The sequence below is a fragment of the Paroedura picta genome, chromosome 6 (assembly GCF_049243985.1).
Source record: "Paroedura picta isolate Pp20150507F chromosome 6, Ppicta_v3.0, whole genome shotgun sequence".
In the NCBI taxonomy this organism is placed as follows: Eukaryota; Metazoa; Chordata; class Lepidosauria; order Squamata; family Gekkonidae; genus Paroedura; species Paroedura picta.
In genome coordinates, this window is record NC_135374.1 from 128,354,692 (window position 1) to 128,375,114 (window position 20,423).

Below are 20,423 nucleotides of genomic sequence, written 5' to 3' on the forward strand. Positions count from 1 at the left end.
CTCTGCCAATTAACTTTATCAGGAGTGTCTTCAGAATTTTAAAATGTTTTGTACATCAGATCTTCCTCAGAGAAAGTTGTCAACTGGTTAAATATACTATCATTGTTGAAAGAGATGTCACTTGAACATCTGGAAGGAAAGGAACATAAAACCAATACTCTTCTGCACAAATTAATTTCACATATCTGCACAGCAACAACTGTGCCTAGTTTAATTAAAAATCACCCCCAATAAATCAGATGTGAACTCAAAATCAGAATGCATTTTACAAATTCATCTTGTCCCCTACCAGAATATTAATTACAGTAAAATGCAAGCAATTATGAGCTGTGTTGCTTTCACCATTCTAAATAATTTGATATCATCCGTATTTGCTCACCCCCAATTCCAGATCATTCAGGACCAAATTAAATGGCACCATCCCTACTGCCAGTACTTCTGGGACCCCACAGCTCAACGTTTTCCAATGCAAATACAGTGACACATGAAGCTGCCTTCTACTGAATCAGAGCCTTGGTCAATCAAGGTCAAAATTGTCCACTCATACTGGCAAGCAGCTCTCCAGAGTCTCAAGTGGAAGTCTTTCATATCACCTCCTGCCTGACCCTTTTACCTGGAGAAGCCAGGGATTGAACCTGGAACCGACAGCATGCCAAACCGATGCTCTACCACTGTCCCGTATTCCATGATTTCTTGTTGTTGTTAGGTGCGAAGACCTGTCCGACCCATCACGACCCCATGGACAATGATCCGCCATTCCCCGGAATGGACTCCTCTACCATTCCCCGGAGTCCATTTAAGTTCGCACCGCCTGTTTCAGTGTCTCCATCCAGAAACCTCATCCTCTGTCGTCCCCTTCTTCTTTTGCCCTCAATCACTCCCAGCATTAGGCTCACTCCAGGGAGTCCTTCCTTCTCATGAGGTGGCCAAAGTATTTGAGTTTCATCTTCAGGATCTGGCCTTCTAAGGAGCAGTCAGGGCTGATCTCCTCTAGGACTGACCGGTTTGTTTGCCTTGCAGTCCAAGGGACTCGCAAGAGTCTTCTCCAGCACCAGAGTTCAAAAGCCTTAATTCTTTGACGTTCAGACTTCCTTATGGTCCAACTTTCACAGCCATACATTGCAACCGGGAAGACCATAGCCTTGACTATAGGCACTTTTGTTGGCAGGGCGATGTCTCTCCTTTTTAGGATGCTGTCTAGATTTGCCATAGCTTTCCTCCCCAGGAGCAAGCGTCTTTTAATTTCTTTGCTGCAGTCCCCATCTGCAGTGATCTTGGAGCCCAGGAAAATAAAATCTGTCACTACCTCCATTTCTTCCCCATCTATTTGCCAGGATTTGAGAGGGCCGGATGCCATGATCTTCATTTTCTTGATGTTGAGTTTCAAGCCAACTTTTGCACTCTCCTCCTTCACCTGCATCAACAGGCTCCTTAGTTCCTCTTCACTTTCTGCCATTAGAGTGGTATCATCTGCATATATGAGGTTGCTGATATTTCTCTTAATCCCTCAAGCCTTTAACTGAACTTCTACCCCATTCCTGTTGCGCACTATTATCCTGGCCTATTTTCTCACTTCCTGAGGCTTCTACAGGATATTTTCATTACTTGCTTTTATTTGGTCTATGTCTATGATCGTTTAATGCTGCTGACTATGTCAATCAACTACCGGTTTTAACTTTTATAACTGGATGCTTTTGCGACTGGAGAGAGGAAAGACAATTCTGGGAAGTCTGTTATGTTAATGCATTGTTTTATGTTTATATACAAGGCCACAGAAGGCCGGCAGAAGGCCACAAAGCCCACCCCCGCCATCCCAAGCCTTCTGCCGGGCCCTGGGGCAGCCTCACCTGTCCCTGGGCCCGGCAGAAGGCTGCGAAGTCCCCTTTCAGGCCAGCTACCTTGCTCTGTCCCTGCCTTCCCTCCCAGCATTCCCCTTGTCCTTCCCTTCCTCCCAGCATTCCCCTTGTCCTTCCCTTTCTTCCTTCCTCCCTCTCTCCCATCTGCCTTTCTCGCTATCTGTTTCTCTCCCTCTTCTTCTGCCTCTATCTTCCTCCCTTTCTTTCTGTCTTTCTCTCTGTCTCTCTCTCTTTCTCCCTTTCCTCCTTCCTTTCCTCCTTCCCTCCACCCACCCACCATGCTAGGGCCTGCTGTATTTTGGCCACAGTGGGCTTAATATCTAGTCTTCTAAATAAATAAAATATATAATCCTCAGAAAACCGAACACACACACATACTCACTGGCGTAGCTCTAATTTCTAACCCATCTTTGACCTTGGCCCAAGGGGGTTTACAAGGTTGTACTGGAAATGCATGATTGGTTCAGAGTCACATAAGAAATGTTTGTGGCTGATTGGATTTCAGCCTCCGTCCCACTCCAACACCACAGCCACTACACCACACTGCTGGCACTAAACACAGAGATTCCCTCTTAAATAATCGACTCCCGTTTTGCAAAGAATGATGCTCCCAGCACTGTGCACAATGGATGATATGGATGCAAACATCCCAGAAGAAAAAGTTTATGAAACCCGCAAACTCTTCAACTTGCACATTTGTACGTAGACATCTCCATATAACACACTACGGCTCATTTTAAACCTGTTGATTTAATTGAAGCCTAATTTTAGTGCAAGAGACCTTTTGGTAACATTGTAATGATATGGAGATTAATTTAGTACCAAATGAATGAGCAACACAGATAAAAGACACCGGCAGCATAATAATTCACATTTCAAAACAAAACCTCTTTAAGCAGCCATAAAAACGTTCAAAATACAATCAATCATCTTTTTTTATCACTGTAACTATCCTCCTGCTTAGATTTTCTTAAAGACATTTGAAAGCAGGTGATTGTATTTGTACCACATCTATTTGAGGAGCAAATGGAAATTCGCTGCATTGTTTTAAAAACCAAGTTTGAAATTGTTCCATTACCTGACAGGGTTACTGGTCAATGACACACGAAGCGATTCTAAAAGACCAACAATCCTGTCATCGGCTACTCCAGATTTTAGTTCACCAATGAAATCCTGCGGAGTGATCTGTTTACTGCTCTTGAGACTTCCCTGAAAAAGTAACATTGGACTTGCTGTGAAAGTTGCTTCTCATTATTTTCAAATAAACATGGCTAAATCAGTAAAGATGCAAAATAAGCACATGCACGTGTCATCCAGCTGACTTTATTTCACACAGGAACAATTCACAAGGTTCTCAGTCCAGTGTTACTTATAGAACAAAAGAGAACAAACACTGTTCTAGAAGCAGACCTATGGCACAAGGTAATAGGAAAGCTGCATCAAGCGGATCCAGACGCTGCAACAAAGTACAACACACAGGAGCTCACACAAGAACTATTGCGGGGCTTGTGAGGACTCCACCTCCACAATTACGCATTTATGAATCACAGGCATGAATGAATGAGCTGCCACTCAACAAGAACCTATCGTGTCTACATTCTGATGCACTAACACATGTTGAGAAGCCAAAATAAAATGTCATAGAACATGACTTTTCGGTCCTGGCCCCCACCTGGTGGAAGGAGCTCCCTGAGGTGATCAGAGCCCTGCCCGAACTCCCCCAGTTCCGCAGGGCCTGAAAACGGAGCTCCTCCGTCAGGCGTTCGTTTGAGGCCGACCATCTGCTGGGGCCCCCGTCAGACGCCCTTCCATGACTGAACAAATTTGATCTCCCGAGTGTTGTTGCTATTTATATTGTGTTATAAATTGTTACTTGGTTGTTGTGATGTTGTATTGAAACTTGTATGTTACAGATTAGATCAGGGGTAGTCAAACTGCGGCCCTCCAGATGTCCACGGACTACAATTTCCAGGAGCCCCCTGCCAGCAAACGCTGGCAGGGGGCTCCTGGGAATTATAGTCCATGGACATCTGGAGGGCTGCAGTTTGACTACCCCTGGATTAGATTATTATAATGTTCCATGTAAAATTACATAATGTTCCATGTAAACCACCAAGAGCTGTAAAGATTAGGCGGTATAAAAATTCAAATAAATAAATAAAATAAATAAATAAATGACAAAACCTGTCACACATCAGGAAATTATTTCTCTAAAGACAAAATAGGTTTGATTTAAAAGCAGTTCAATATTTATCTTGAATACGGTTTAAATTTTGAGTTAGCCAAGATCTTCCTTGAAACATAAACCAGCTGACACTGAAATCTGAAAGTACACTTGAAATCCTATGCTCTTTAAATGAGTCCCTCTCTAACATACTGGGATTCCTATCCATTGCAGGCTATAGTAGGAGAGAAGAGAGGGCGAAATCATGCCTCCATGCCCAGCTTCTTTTCACATCCCTTTTGCCAGGTCTGCTCCTGACAAACTGCCCATCAGCTCGTCACTACTCAATTCTGCTTGTCATACCAAACCGGATAGGCTTGCTTTTGACAGCCAAATTCTCTGTTTAATTGTTTTCAATTCTGGCATGAATCGTCGTTGAGCAAAATGTATTTGGTCTGCTGGAGAGAAACATGCATTTTGCTATCTCCATAGCAATAATCATATCCTCTGCTGAAGCAGAGATGCCTTATGCAGAGCTATTTGTTGGGATCGGGATGCCATGTAGGGCAGTGGTCCCCAACCTTTTTATCCCCGGGGACCACTCAATGCCTTTTACTGAGGCCCGGTGGGGGGGGGGGTAGTTTACTCCTCTACTCTCAACCACTGCCCTAACGCTCTCTGATCGATATGGTAATGTTTAAACATCCCTTCACAATAAGATACAGACACGCCACAACAATGAACATAAGGAACATTTTATTTTCATGGAAATTTTAACTCATGACAATGACAAATCAATGGGAACCCTGAGCTTGTTTCTCTGCAACGAGATGGTCCCATCTGGGAGTGATGGGAGACAAGGACACCCAAAGTGTGTTGTAAAAGGCCGGGGGGGGGGGGATGAAGTAAAGGGGCGGGGGGGAGGGGTCCTTCGCGGCTCACCTCCAATTAGTCGAAGGACCACATGTGGTCTGCGGCCCAAAGGCTGGGGATCGCTAATGTAGGGGAAGGGGGATTGGAATCAACCGCTCTGAGAGCAGCAGCCCGCAGCCTTTCCCGGTCACTCTGGTTCTTTCAGTGCTCAGAGGCCCTGCGTTTAGTTCAAGGGCCAGAGCAACACTGCATTTTCACGTCGCTGAGCTACAATCAGGCCACTGCCCAATTCAGCAAGAACACAAGCGTATTTCTTGGGTTCCCTTCACGTGTGCAGACAGCAGCACAGGAGTCATTTCTACATGGCACATCCTCACAATGCTTTGGGGGCACACTTGGGAATAATCTAGCTCCCAAAGATGCAGCAGCTGGATCCTTTCCAGAGAAAACGAAGGGGAACGGCACTTACCGCTTTAGAAGCAGTACTGATATATTGCATCACCATCTCCTTTTTGGTGTTGAAGTCCTTCTCTCTCAGGGGAGTCTTTCGATCTTCATTTAAATTCATATCTTCCTAAGAAAAAAAGGAAAGCCAAGTTAGCAGAGCTCAGAAATGTCATCCCCTGGTCTAATTAAGAATTAAGCTACTTCCCATTTTACGCCACTTCAAAGCCATCAATAGCAAGATGATGTCTTATTTCTTCAAATGGCATCCTTTTATTTTTCACCATGGCCTTTAACTAGAACATTTAGCACAAAACCACCGTCAGTGTTGTTGTAGAACAACTAATTCAAGGGAACAAAACACTGGACCTACCAGAATGTTTAGGTCACACCTCCTCTCATTCCAGGCAGGGCTATGCACATTTTTTTGTATGCCTTTCCCAGACTCTTGTTTGACCCCTTGAACAAGAAAGGTGGGGGGAATCCAGGTCAAGCAGACATAATGCCTGAAACTGGCAGAAGGGGGTTATATGCGACCTGGGTCCCACTTAGTTGTGGAACCTCTTCGTTGCTTATGCCCCCCGCAGGGCTGTTTGCTGTGTGGGTATGAACCTCCTTGGTTGTCCCGGGCCCCCTGGACATCCGCCTGGCCTTAACCAGGGATTGGGAGATTTGAATTCTCTTTAGGAAGTGATCGCCATCTGTTTAATTGTGATAAGGAGGGTATGGAATTCACTGCATTCTATCTTGAACCGCTGCGAGAACGTCGGAGAGCGGCAGTATAAAAATTGAAAATAAAAATACATAAATAAACATTTCACTGGCATGATGTCACAGCGAGGGAACCATGAAAACTGAGACTCAGCTTCATCCTACTGATTCAGACAGCATTGCAGCAACACATAACATCCAACCCCATCCTTTACCATCATTTTTTCAAAAAGCGCTAAAATCTCTCTATCAGACAATGGAGTAGGGCTGAGGTCTTCTCCATCTGCACTTAGGGGCCAATCACTGGTTGAGGGATGAGACTGCTTCATATGTGGTAGTGGAAGTCTGTCTTTTTTGCCTGGAATTCGTATGCTAGCAAATCGGTCCATCTGTTAAAAGCAAAACAAAACACAATAATCACATTTCAGAAATGTATGTTATTCACATCAACAGAACACTTGTATTATTTTAATCTATAAGCATGTTAACCAGAACAAGTGGCTATTTACAGAACTACAAAAATTATGACAGTATGGTTCAGCCATACTAGACTTAATACTGACCAACAAGCAAGAGTTGGTGGATGAGGTGAAGGAGGTGGGGACCCTAGGGGGAAGTGACCACGTACTCACAGAATTCCTTTTGAGATAGGGAGGCAAGGAAGCTTGTAGCCAGACGCGGATGTTGGATTTTTGTAGGGCAAACTTTAATAAACTCAGAGACATGATGAGTGTCATACCATGGACGAGAATGCTGGAAGGGAAGGGAGCATGTGAAGGGTGAGCGCTACTCAAACAAGAGCTATTGCATACTCAATCAATGACTATCCCAGAAAGACGAAAACACTGCAGGAGCTCTAAGAAGCCTATTTGGATGAACAGAGAACTTCAAGAGGAACTATGAAAGAAAAGGGAAATGTTCAGGAAATGGAGAGTAGGACAGAGCTCTAAAGAAGAGTACCAACAGGTTACTAGACACTGTAGATAAATCATCAGAAAGGCCAAAGCTGAGAGTGAGCTAAGATTGGCCAGGGAAGCCCACTGTAACAAGAAAAGATTTTTCAATTATGTGAGGAGTAAACATAAAGTAAAGGAGGCAATAGGCCCACTGTTGGGTGCAGATAGACAATCTCTAACCGAGGATACAGAGAAAGCAGAAAGGATCAGTGACTATTTTACATCTGTTTTTTCCCACAGGTCAAAGGGTTTAGGCACATCTAGAGATGGCAGTAGCCAAGGGATAGTGTCTGGGTGGCAGGTTAACATGGACAGAGAAGTTGTCGAGAGGCATTTAGCTGCACTGGATGAGTTCAAATCCCCTGGCCCAGATGAAATGCACCCAAGAGTACTCAAAGAACTTGCCGGGGAACATACAGAACCCTTGTCCATCATCTTCGGGACCTCTTTAAGGACTGGAGATGTCTCGGGAGATTGGAAGAGAGCAAATGTTATTCCGACCTTCAAAAAAGGGAGGAAGGATGACCCGGAAAACTACAGACCATTGAGTCTGACCTCTGTTGTGGGGAAGATAAAGGAGCAGATATTAAAGGGAGCAATCTGCAAACATCTGCAGGACAATTTGGTGATCCAAGGAAGTCGGCATGGATTTGTCTCCAACAGGTCCTGTCAGACCAACCTTGTTTCCTTTTTCGACCAAGTGACAGGTTTGCTGGCTCGTGGAAATTCGGTTGATGTCGTTTACTTGGATTTTAGTAAAGCTTTTGATAAGGTTCCCCATGATGTTCTGATGGATAAATTGAAGGACTGCAATCTGGATTTTCAGATAGTTAGGTGGATAGGAAATTGTTGTCAATGGTGTTTCATCAGACTGGAGGAGGGTGAGTAGCGGGGTACCTCAGGGCTCAGTCCGGTACTTTTTAACATATTTATTAATGATCTAGATGAGGGGGTGGAGGGACTACTCATCAAGTTTGCAGATGACACCAAATTGGGAGGACTGGCAAATACTCTGGAAGATAGTGACAGAGTTCCATGAGATCTGAACACAATGGAAAAATGGGCAAATGAGAACAAGATGCAATTTAATAAAGACAAGTGTAAAGTTCGGCATCTGGGTCAGAAAAATGAAAAGCATGCCTACTGGATGGGGGATACGCTTCTAGGTAACACTGTGTGTGAACGAGACCTTGGGGTACTTGTGGACTGTAAGCTAAACATGAGCAGGCAGTGTGATGCAGCGGTAAAAAAGGCAAATGCCATTTTGGGCTGTATCAACAGAGGCATAACATCAAAATCACAAGATGTCATAGTCCCATTGTATATGGCACTGGTCAGATCACACCTGGAGTACTGTGTGCAGTTCTGGAGGCCTCACTTCAAGAAGGACGTAGATAAAATTGAAAGGGTACAGAGGAGAGCGAGGAAGATGATCTGGGGCCAAGGGACCAAGCCCTATGAAGATAGGTTGAGGGACTTGGGAATGTTCAGCCTGGAGAAAAGGAGGTTGAGATGGGACATGACAGCCCTCTTTAAGTATTTGAAAGGTTGTCACTTGGAGGAGGGCAGGGTGCTGTTTCTGTTGGCTGCAGAGGAGAGGACATGCAGTGATGGGTTTAAACTACAAGTACAACTCCTTTAGCCATCAGTTCTTCAACTCTTCCATAGAAGCCAAAGGGTCACTTTCTACCTGCATAGATGGTATTATTTCACATTACACTGTCCCAGATGATTTACTAGCAGAATTAGGAAAAAAACAAAGACCTAAGAGAATGGGTTTTCTCCCAGGACGCAAAAATCGACAGATCTTTAATTGTGCAGTCCAGGTGTGCTCCATGGTTTAAGACCTTTAAAAAAGATCACAGCAGAGTCCCGTATCTGGGTAATATAAATGTGAGCAAGCTAAGAGTAGCGTTTTCAGCTCTGAGATTTCAGACAATGCCCTCTTCTGTTCTGACAGGGAGATATGCTCAAATTCCTCTGTTACAACGTCTCTGTATTTGTGGGAACCCGGTAGTTGAAGATTTGCCACACTATCTACTGGAATGCCCACTGTATACAGTTCCAAGGAGGAAGTTTTTAAATAAAATCATTCCAGGGGCATTTTCTTCAGCTCATGATAGATAGATTAGGGTATTTGCTCTCCTGTACGGACCCATTTGTGTCACAAAGGGTTGCCACCTTTGCTTTGGCCGCAAGAAAGATTCAAGCTGGCCTTGCAGCAAATACTGCGGGCTAATGAGCAGAAGGTATGGGTTAATGTATGTAATTTTTACTCTGTGTTTGTTTTTAACAATTGTATTGTATCTGACCTTGCAATGGCCTATGGCCTAGTGCAATAAAGTTTGACTTGACTACAAGTACGATGATATAGGCTAGATATCGGGGGGGGGGGGGAATTCACAGTCAGAGTAGTTCAGCAGTGGAATAGGCTGCCTAAGGAGGTGGTGAGCTCCCCCTCACTGGCAGTCTTCAAGCAAAGGTTGGATGCACACTTTTCTTGGATGCTTTAGGATGCTTTGAGCTGCTTTTGTATTGTAAGTTGAGGCTGCTTTTGTGCACAGTGGCGCTTCTGTGCACTGAACTGAAACAGCTTCCTCTGCTTTTTTAACTGCAAACAAAGCGGGAGTGAGCAAGCGAGCGGAAGGCAGAGCAAGGAGTAGCGTTCCCTGCGCGCCAAGCTTTCAGGCCCCAGCACCGGGCTGGCCGCGTTTGCTCTCTTCCTGAATGGGGGCGGCTTAAAAACACCAGAAACCGCGAAAGGGAAGGGGAGCAGAGGCTGGCACCTCCCCCCCCCCCCAGCATCCTCCTCCTTCTCCACTGGCTCACCCGGCCGACCCTTCGGGAGCTCTCTCTCTCTCTCTCTCTCCTGCTTCAGAGTCTTATGTGGGAGGGAAGGCCTGTCGCTGCTGCGGCAAGGTCGGGCATGCACGCAGGCCCAGCGATTTCCGAGCCAGGAGTTCACAAGACAGCAGCAGCGTTGATGAGCCCAGTGGGAGGGGGGGGGGCGCCGCCACCACCTCAGCGTCCCTTAATTCTGGTCACCTTAAACTATGGGCACTGGGAGGCCACTATGGGCAACTATATCTATCCCAACTGAAGTGCACCCGGTGTATAGGACGACCCCCCCCTTGGACGCATATTTTTCAGGGGGGGAAAGTCATCTTATACGCCGGCAAATTCGGTAATGCAAATGAGCGCTTAGCCTCAGAAGGTGTTGAACTTTAAGGAGCCACAGAAGTCAATGGTGCTGTAAAAGCTGGCAGTTTTCTTCAATGTTGTAGTAAATTCTTCTAAAACAAAAACTTAAACTGAGCATTACAGTACCCCTTTTTAGCAGAACACACACATGATATGTACAAGCTCAAATACCACACAGACATGTATTTTTTGCTGTACATAAGCTAGATTTGGCCCCATTTCACCATGTGTGGAAGATTTCTTTTAGCAGAACATGCACTTGCTAGAGATTGTTTGCACTTGCTCTAAAAATTATATTTTCTGGCACTTAAGGATTTGACAGGGCAACCAAATCAAACGAATCATCTCATTAATTTAGATACAATTGAAGATAATATACAGTGGAGATGGTCTCATTCTTCATCATTTAATGAGTTATTTGTCTTATGGTAACACTAGAATCTAAGCCCATTTTATATAGAAATAAAATGGGCGCTAGAAGGGCTCTCTCTTGCCTCCCCCGCAACTCGTGAAGAGTTGTGTGTGGGCATGAAGAAGGGCATTGGCATAGGTGTTGGCGCAGTGGGGCTGGGGTGGCACTGACCTGTGCGAAGAGAGCTGGGAAGAAAGTAGCGAGAAGGAGGCGAGGAGGGAGATCGAGCGGCCATTTCGCACAGCGCAGGCGATGAAGGCCAGGTGGACGCTGGGCATGGGGGGGCGGCGGCTTCTCCATGGGCACGGCGAGGTCTGTGGGCGCTCGGCAGCAGGCTCGCAGGCTCTGGCTGTCGAGTTCTTTTGGGAAGGGCAGTCCTTAGAGTGGGGCGGGGCATCGTGGGCCAGCGGCGATGTGAGCGGCAGAAGGGCGATCTCGTTGGGCGTGGCTGCGGGCGGCGGCAACAGCAAGTGGCGCGCAGGCTTGCGCTGGGCTCCGGAGCGGCAGCGGCGACGCAGGAGTCCATGTCGAGTGAGCAGAGCGGCAGTCATTTGGCAGGCAGGGAGTCCCCGGAATCCGCGCTTCGCGCGACTGCCGGGGGTTCCCTGGGGCGGAAAGGGGGGTTGCCTCAGGCGGCGGTCTGACGCTGCGCGAGGCGCTTCGCGGCTCCCGCAGCGTCAGACCGGCAAGGAGGGAACCCCCAGCAGCCGCGCTTCGCGCGACTGCTGGGGGTTCCCTCGGGCGGCGGGCTGACGCTGCGGGAGGCGCTTCGCGCCTCCCGCAGCGTCAGACCGGGAGAAACTGCGAGCCGCGCTGCGCGCGGCTCGCAGTTGCTCAGCCTGGGAATCGGAGAGACCAATCGGCAGGCGCTTCGCGCCTGCCGATTGGTCCCTCCGATTGTCTGTCGTGAGGAAGGGTCCAACCCGGACCCTTCCTCATCACGGACAAAGCCCACCTCTAGGGGGCTTAACGAATTATATAGTCCGTGGCGCCTGTGGCGCCACGGGCTGTTTAAAGATAGTTAACATAAGACACAGTCCAGGAATTCTTACTGTTAGAGGAAACACTGCAGTGGAATTGGCTATTACTGGAGGCCAGCAGATGGTTTCCGCAGGCTAGCGTTCCCAGCCACAACTTGTGGGCAGAGTATGACAGCTTTTATTAGGATTTTCTTCAGTGGAAAGATCTGTGCATTCCAATCAGCAGTTGACAGAGATGAATTGTCTTGCTTTTATATTTCAAGTCAAATAAAGTGGGAATTTCCAGGTAGTATATGAAACATTGTTCTGTAGGATCAACTTGTAATCTAATTCAGTTTGACAAGCCTACTTTTGCCACTGTTGCTTGTCAGTGAGTAGAATCATAGAATCATAGAGTTGGAAGGGGCCATACAGGCCATCTAGTCCAACCCCCTGCTGAACGCAGGATCAGCCCAAAGCATTCTAAAGCGTCCAAGAAAAGTGTGTATCCAGCCTTTGCTTGAAGACTGCCAGAGTACCTAGCTTATTCCCCCTCAGCAGTATTTTGTTGTTTAAAAACTCTTTCTTTTCAATTATACTACGAGTGAAAAAAATGTACAATTTGTTCTTTAAAAACTAATTCTCCCCTCCCAAAAAATATTCAGAACAAACAGATGGTTTCAGTGTTGCATTAAGCACACACTCTGCCCATGCAAAAGTCCATGGATCCCCCCAGCACCCATTTTGAGAAACCTTGAACCAGAAAAATTACTGCAGCAATCTTCCCCAGGAGGCACAGCAGCACAGGGCACCTTTCCCATCAGTAATAACGGCATTAAGACAACAAAATTTGAGTCCAATGGCATCTTTAAGACCAACAAAGATTTATTCAAGGCACTAGCCTCCGAGCCCTCTGCAGGGAAAATGCAGCAGGCCCTAGCGGCAGGGAGGGGTGGGGAGTCTACAGAAGCGGCATGGAGTTGTTGGCGAGCATGGTCAGGTCGCGGGCAGGTGGTGATGTACCTGCTAGTTGGTGGCGGGCAGGAGGTCAGAGGAGATGGCATGAGTCCGTGTGCGGGCCAGCACGAGGCTGTGGGGATGTAGGCGGGCAGGGGCGTGTTGGTGGCAGTTTCCGGAATGGCATGGCCGCGGCCAGCAACAGCATCTTCTGGTGAGCGGGTGCAGTGCTGGTGGTGGCGGAAGGCGGCTGGTGCCAGAGCCACACCACCCATCCATCTGCGCAGCAGGCAGCCTGGCCCAAGGCAGCCGGGTCCAGCTGGGGGCGCAAGCCCTGGAAGTGCTGTCCTCACCATTCAGGAACCATCTGGCGGCAAGACTGGGCAAGCAGCTTGCGCACGGTTCGCAGAGGCAGGCCCTCTAGGAGCCAGCTCAATACGGATGCACAGGCCAGACCGTGGGTTCCTGTCCCGGACAGCACCGCCCCAATGGCACTTGCTCAAATATTAGAGGAACCTGTGGTAAGGATGAGCTTTCATATGCATGCACATTTCCTCAGACTAAGGAATAAATCTTTCTTGGTCTTAAAGGTGCCATTGGACTCAAATTCTGTTGTGTGGCTTCAGACCAACATGGCTACCCACTTGGATCTTAGTGGCATTGAGAGTCACTGATCACTGGTATACTCACTTTATTTCCATTAAGAGCCACATTTGCACAACAGATGACAACATTGTTTTCCAAAACTATTCTCCCCCCCCCCCCATGATGCTGCTGTTATAGAAGCCAGGGCAAATAGGAGGAGGAGGAGGAGGAGGAGGAGGAGTAATAATAATAATGATCGAATGATCTTACCACATCATCTGTCAGCGTCTTAATGTGCAAGTGCTGTAAAAGAAACAGCCCATTATTATCTCACATGAAATAGCCTTGAAGATCCACTGGTAAACTGACATACTTTCAAAGCTGTACTGCAGTTTTCGCTCTTTCCCCTGCTGGTTTTCTTGGAAATGAGACATTCAAGTGAACGTCTAGAAGTCAACTACGGTACTTGCAAATAAAATTAGAGTTAACCAGCATGATCTCCAGTTGGCCCTAAAGGTCTCAACTGAGGGCAGCCAAAGTCCAGTGATCTACCACTAAGCTCAAGGCTAAAATTAAATCTCAGGAGCTCATCCAGTTTCAAAGTTTACTCCATCCTATTATAAGATGTTGCATTGGGCAAAGACACAGAGGTTACTGTATATACTCATATAAGCCGAGCTTTCCTGTACAGTTTTTAGCACTAAAAGGCCCTCTTCAGGCCCCTGCTCCCAGCCAGCCAATCGTAGCATTGCTTTTTGAAGCTGAGCTTTTTGCAAGTGTGCTAGTTGCTCCCAGCCAACCATTGCCTTCTGCAAAGATCTTGAAAACTGGCAGCTTGTAGGACATCAATGGTTTGACTGAGGTTTGACTCCCCCCCCCCTTCTTTTCCTAATGACTTCTTCCAAACTATTCTTTTGGTTTCTGTGGGTAGGGTGGGTTTTGAGGGTGCTTTGGGATTTACTGTTTCTTTTTCTTTCTACTTTTATCTGAGGGGCAGCAGTGTTTTCCCTTTCTTCTTGGGGTTGTGTTTCTTTTAAAACTTCACTTTTAAAGTTCATTTTTAAAGTTCTTTCTTTCAGTTTTCAGTTTTACAGTTGTTTATTTCAGTGTTTTGTTCTGGGGGGGCACTGTAGCCTCCAGTTTGGTAGCTGTTGTATTTGTTCTACTAGGTTGCCAACTTTGGGTACTATTGTTCTGTTCTAGTTTGCTGGCCTGGGGGCACTGTTTGGTTCTCCTGCGAGAGCTGTTCTTACAGAGTAGTTCTGTCTGTGCTCTCTCAGGGTGTTTGGTATCAAGTGAGAAAGGGAAGGCAAAAACCAGCAGCTATTCATCCTCTTGACTTTTCGGGGGGGGGGGGGCTGTATGGGAAAGCCTGTGATGATGAAGCATGGATTAAGCGCTTAGACCACCCTGTAAATTTACCAGTAGCCCACTGCATTTCCCACCCTTGGCTTATACGCGAGTCAATAAGTTTGCCCAGATTTTGTGGTGAAATTAGATGCCTCAGCTTATATGCGAGTATATATGGTATGTGATTGGCAAATATATTTATGGTCAGTGTCACTACAGAGCCAAAAGTATTCTGATACCCTAATGCGGGAGTATACAGAATTTCATTCCCTTTTACTCTGGATTCAACTTGAGGTGCTTGAGATGAACTAAAAAAAAAGTGGGCCACAATTCCTAATCCAAAAACGTGCATGAAATCCAAAACATTATACATGAGCAAAATGGCTAAAATTTTCATTCATCAACTATACAGCTCCACTACAAATAGGGAATACCTGTTCGGTTCAACCTATAATACCTATGCTGTGACTTGAAAAGAAGTTATGATGGAAGCATATAGTCTCTTGTTGTGCACTGTTATCATGCAACCCAGGAGTCTTGCTTTTAAGAAGTCACCAACACATGGTCTCAGCTGCTCACCTTTAAGCCCTCCTAAGCCACATGGAGCCATCTCATCTAATTCTAAATTTATTTAACAGCTGTAAGAAAATACGCATCTCATTCTCATGCCAGATGCAGAAGCCACAAGTGGCCACTGCTTGTAGCCTGTGTGCTGTGAGATGCCTCCTTACCCGCTAGGTAGGAAGCAGGTGCCTTGGGTCAAATCCAGTGCTGAATTTAAGAAGTTAATATGACCCTTGACTTAAACAAAAATCCCAACTTGGTGTTTTTAAAACTGTTTAAAAAACAACACCAGAGAACGAAGCGCTGATACAAAGGTGTCATTCAAGCCACGTAGCACATGAAATATATTGTGCTTCTGTCCAAAGTGGAAGACGGTTTTTTACAACATCTGCTTCAGTAATCATTCCTCTAACAATGGCTAATTAGGTTTTTAGTAGTATAATTAAACACACGCATAATTAACAGCTGAGGATTTTCCAGACAATCCAAGTTGATAGTAGTTAACATGGAAATTCAACCTCACTAGATAGCAGTGTTGTCTTTCCCCCCCACACCCGCCAAAAACAGTGAAATTAAGGGTAAAGTTAGGCAAAACATTTAGATATCTGGGACTGGACGCCAAAGGGGCATATTTAACTGGCAAATAGCAGCCACTAAGGGATCTCTAAACCAGGGGTAGTCAACTTGTGGTCCTCCAGATGTTCAGGGACTACAATTCCCAAGAGACCCAGCCAGCAAATGCTGGCAGGGGCTCATGGGAATTGTAGTCCATGGACATCTGGAGGACCACAGGTTGACTACCCCTGCTCTAAACCATCACTCTCCCCCTCTCCACCATTTTCTCAACTTTAAATAGCCCCCTGGAGTCATTTACCTCATTGGGGGTACAACATATATTTTTATGTTTCTCCCACACAAGACATCAGTTCTGGGAAGAAATATCATCCAAGACACGGCACAGGAGAAATCACCTATGTTGTGAACCGCCCTGAGCCGCAAGAGAGGGCAGTATAAAAATGTAATTACCGTATTTGCTGGCGTATAAGACGACTGGGCGTATAAGACGACCCCCCCCAACATTTCCACTCAAAATATAGAGTTTGTTACATTACATTACAGTATTATGGGCCATTGTGGGCAGCTCTGTCTATCCCAACTGAAGTGCACCCGGCGTATAGGACGACCCCCCCACTTGGAGGCATGTTTTTCAGGGGGGAAAAGTAGTCTTATACACCAGCAAATACTGTAATTAATAAATAAACTATTGTCCTAATGCCAAAACGCCAATACAAAGGGAGGGAGTGTCAAAAACTACTCCTTTTCCCTCCAAAATACAAAGCTTTGGTGAGATTCTTACTTTATAGAAGAATCCCTGACAAGAAAGACAAATTGAAAGATTATTCTCAAATACGCAAAACAGGGAGGGGATAAAAATCTTCATTTCAGCAAGACTATTCCCCAGGAAAATAAACAGCCTTATACACCACTATGCTGTCCGCCAGTAAGATGGGTTTTTCAGATGGAATGAAATGGTCAAAATTAATAAAGTGAAGCTTAAATGTTATCATTCAGCAAATTCAAAGAAATTAAAACTATATATACTGGAACAACACTTTTCTATAAAAAGTGAATTATGTACTGATAACATTCTTTAAATTTAAAAACAAACCCAAAGGATCTGAGCAGTGTTCACACAATAAACTTCTGTAACCCCACAGGACTGCAAACAGTATGTAGTTGAAGCATTTGCTGCAGTGGGAAAATAAATAAATACAGGGCTTTCTTTTCAGTGTTATTTGTTAAGTACAAGTAGAAATAAAGTTTGCCTTCCCTGATCCCTCCTGGGGAGTTGCGGGGGTTAAAATCAAATAAATTTAAAAATACGTTAAATCATATTACGCTCTGCTTAGGACATCAGAAAATTTTCAAATCCATAGTTTCAGATAACTGAACCTCACTGGCCTGATTCATGACCAAGCCAGATATAATGTTGGCTGCCGACACTAGAGACACAAAGCCCAGAAAGGAACCTCTGCGAAGCCACTGGGACCGAGCTGCATAACTGAATCTCCAGCAGCCAAGCCCTACAGCTTCCTTCCTGCCTCCCCACTCCCCATCTCCCTCCCCCCTTCTGGGCTGACACATTGCGATTTCAAGGAGAAATCCCAAATCAAATCAAAGTGCAGCCGGGAGTCCCGGGTATCTCACAAGAGGAAGGCTCCTTCTGTGTAGCACCCAGACCTCCCAGTGGAATTGGAAAAGATGTGCTGCTTTCAATGGCAGCCACACTGCCCCTGCTTTCCTGGTAGGGATTATTTTTGCCAGGCTGGAGGATTACCTTTCCCCAGACTTGTGGCACAGGGGGGAGATACAGAATGCCACACAGAAATTTCTAGGCATCGTGGCAGCTGGAATTTCTCTGCCACTGCTAGCATTAACATCTCACTGCCATGTTTTCTACCAACTGCAGCTTCCAAATGGAAATCCAAGCAGCCCCATATAAAGCATCCTGCTGGAATCTAACCTTGGTATGAGCAAAAGGACCCCATTCCCAAAGCAGCATAAAAGCGACCGTCGGCACATAATATGTTGCAGGAATGACTGCTTTGAAAAACTTCCGTTCAGAGACTTTGTGCAGAAGCTGGGCCGACAAGCCACAAAAGGGGATACAAGTTCTGAGGTCAACTCCATGGGCTTCAAGAATGGGGGGAAAAATGCTTTCAGTGTTTTGAAAAGCAGTGCCGTCTCAAATCCAAATCTCTCCTTACATACTCGTTCAAGGGGCTGACTGACCTAAATAGCTTTCCGTTCCATGATCTGGCAGTGGTGCAGGTTAGGATGTAAGCAAGAATGAGACCGAATGCCACAGAACCACCCCCCATGAGATCAGGGGTCACTTGGAAGAGAGAGGTGACATTTTGGGGCACCGGGCATCAATAAGGACACCAGTACAAGTTATGTCACAATCCTGGTGGAAGCGCTGCATTGCCTCCTGGTAGCAACCAGCCAGGTCTCAAAAGGGAAGCCCCCCCTCAGTCAGCCCTGACACTAGCTTAGAGCAGTGGTCCCCGACCTTTCTGAGGTTGGGGACCGGCAGGGCATCGGGGCGCGGCCCGCGGGGGCCACGCCCACGCATCGGCCGCGCCCGCGAGCTGCACCCGCGTGCCGCACCCACGCAATGGGCCGCGGCCGGCCCTGATTCCCTCTCCCCGCCCTAAGAAGCTTCCCGGCCTGGGAAGTTTTTCACTGCGGGGGGGGGGGGAGAGGGAGCCGCGGCCCGGCACCATGGCCTTTACGGCCCGCCACCGGGCCACAGCCCGCAGGTTGGGGACCACTGGCTTAGAGGATATGACCCGCATTCTCCCTGCCATCAACAATGGCACGCACCATGGATCTTGGGAGTGGCCAAGCAGGTATCTCGAAAACTTTAACATGCCCTCCCTACCAGGGAGAAGCAACAAATTGTGTGTGGGGGGGGAGCATGTGCTAGATGGATGATGTCGGAGTTAGATCACTGGATGAAGAACTAGCACAGCCATTCTGGACCTCTGCCCATCACTGCTTACCAAACTATAAACCACTGTGCCGAACGAGCAGTGATGCAGGGGGGAAAATCTTCCCATGCTCCAGTTTTTCTTGTTCAAATTTCTACCTCACGTATGTAAACATAGTCTGTTTTTCTACACTTGCCAAGGAAGAAGAAGAAGAGTTGGTTCTTATACGACGCTTTTCTCTCCCCAAAGGAGGCTCAAAGCGGCTTACAGTCGCCTTCCCTTTCCACTCCCCACAACAGACACCCTGTGAGGGAGGTGAGGCTGAGAGAGCCCTGAGATTACTGAAGAAGAAGAGTTGGTTCTTATATGCCGCTTCTCTACCCAAAGGAGTTTCAAAGCGACTTCCAGTCGCCTTCCCTTTCCTCTCCCCACAACAGACACCCTGTGGGGTGGGTGAGGCTGAGAGAGCCCTGAGATTCCTGCTCAGTCAGAACAGTTTTATCAGTGCCGTGGCGAGCCCAAGGTCACCCAGCTGGCTGCATGTGGGGGAGTTCAGAATCGAACCTGGCTTGCCAGATTAGAAGTCCGCACTCCTAACCATGACACCAAACTGGCTCTCTTGGGTTGTCACACTGCAAAGGGATCGTGAGAGATGAGCTAAGTGTCGGATACAAAGAATGAACACACTCCCAGGGGCTCCAGGTGATACGCTTGCTTTCTTGTGCTAAATTTGTTTTTAGCTCTGAATGGGAACATTTCCCCCCCCAAATCTGATTTTCCCAGCCAACTCCCATCACCAAGTCCAAGTAACCACTTGGCAAACCAATCCATCTGCCTGTTCCATGGAACTCAACAGTGTCCTGGGGAAGATTTGGGGAAGTTTCGGGGATCTGTACTCCACCCCCCCCCCTTCCAACACAACACACACCCAAAAACTGCCCCCAACTCACAAGGAGATTTTGGGCCAGGCCCCCTCTCAGCTTCATGTACCCCCCATGACTGTCCTGAGGACAATACGGATGTATTGAGGAAAGGCATGCTTTATTAAATAAATAAATACGTGCTTCATTTCACTGTATATCAAAGCTTGGGAATGAGGTTGAGCCCCTTTTTCTTGGGGGGGGGAGAGGAGAAAAACGCCCCTCCCAGTCTGAGAATTCAAGAGAAAAGTCCCCTGCAAGGCTCACTGCACACGAATCGGAGGTGGGGTTGCCAACCCCCGGCTGGAGCCTCCCAGGAGCCACTCGTCGGGACCAGGGCTGGCCAAGCGGTGGCTCTCCAGATGTCCACGGACTACAATTACCATGAGCCCCATGGACTACAATTACCATGAGCCTCCCCACCCGCACTCCAGCGACCTGCCTGCCAAGCGGGCCCATCCCCGGCGGCTACCCCGGGATCGGGAGGCGAGTTCGAGTCCCCGCCTCGCCTACCTCGCGGGGCTGTTGTGAGGCTGACTGACAGGACCGGGATTCGCTCGCCGATACTCACAAACTTGGGCTTCTTGGCCCCTCCGCCGTGCCCGCTTGGGGCTTCGCCGCCGCCGCCGCCGCTGCCTCCGTGTCCGGCCACCAGGGCCTTCCTCCGCCGGGCCTGGCCCTCCCGCGCCCGCTCCCGCTCCATGGCGGCCCCGCGACCGTTGGGCCGAGCGTCCAAATCCTCCCGCCACGGCAGCCCCGCCCACGCCGCCCGCCAATCCGGGCCCTGAGCCGCCGAGCGCTCCGCCCCCTCCCCCTCATTGGGCAGCCCGTCCGTCCGTCTCGAGAAACCGCGGGCGGGAATCGAACAAGGGGGCGGCGGCTGCTGGGCGCCTTCTGCCGCGTGCCTGGCCGCGCCCCCTGCAGGCAAGCACGCGCCCTGCCGCGAAGCGGGGCCCCCGGGAGGGGATGCAAACCGG

The 20,423-nt window shown here is 47.6% G+C and overlaps 1 protein-coding gene across 2 annotated transcripts in view; it reads right to left on the reverse strand.

The window, feature by feature from the left end:
• DIAPH3 (diaphanous related formin 3) overlaps positions 1 to 20,191 on the reverse strand; it is a 147,989-nt gene extending 127,798 nt beyond the window's left edge. Inside the window, exons 1-5 of one of the 2 annotated variants that reach the window (XM_077344123.1) lie at positions 20,018 to 20,191; positions 13,389 to 13,421; positions 6,264 to 6,437; positions 5,363 to 5,467; positions 2,935 to 3,065 (exon numbers count right to left, since the gene is read on the reverse strand). In XM_077344123.1, the coding sequence (XP_077200238.1) occupies positions 2,935 to 3,065; positions 5,363 to 5,467; positions 6,264 to 6,437; positions 13,389 to 13,421; positions 20,018 to 20,149 (575 nt within the window). In that variant the 5' untranslated portion in view covers positions 20,150 to 20,191. Of the gene's footprint in view, positions 1 to 2,934; positions 3,066 to 5,362; positions 5,468 to 6,263; positions 6,439 to 13,388; positions 13,422 to 20,017 lie in introns of those variants that run through there. The other variant, XM_077344124.1, reaches the window with a different exon arrangement.
• Positions 20,192 to 20,423: the final 232 nt, after the last annotated feature.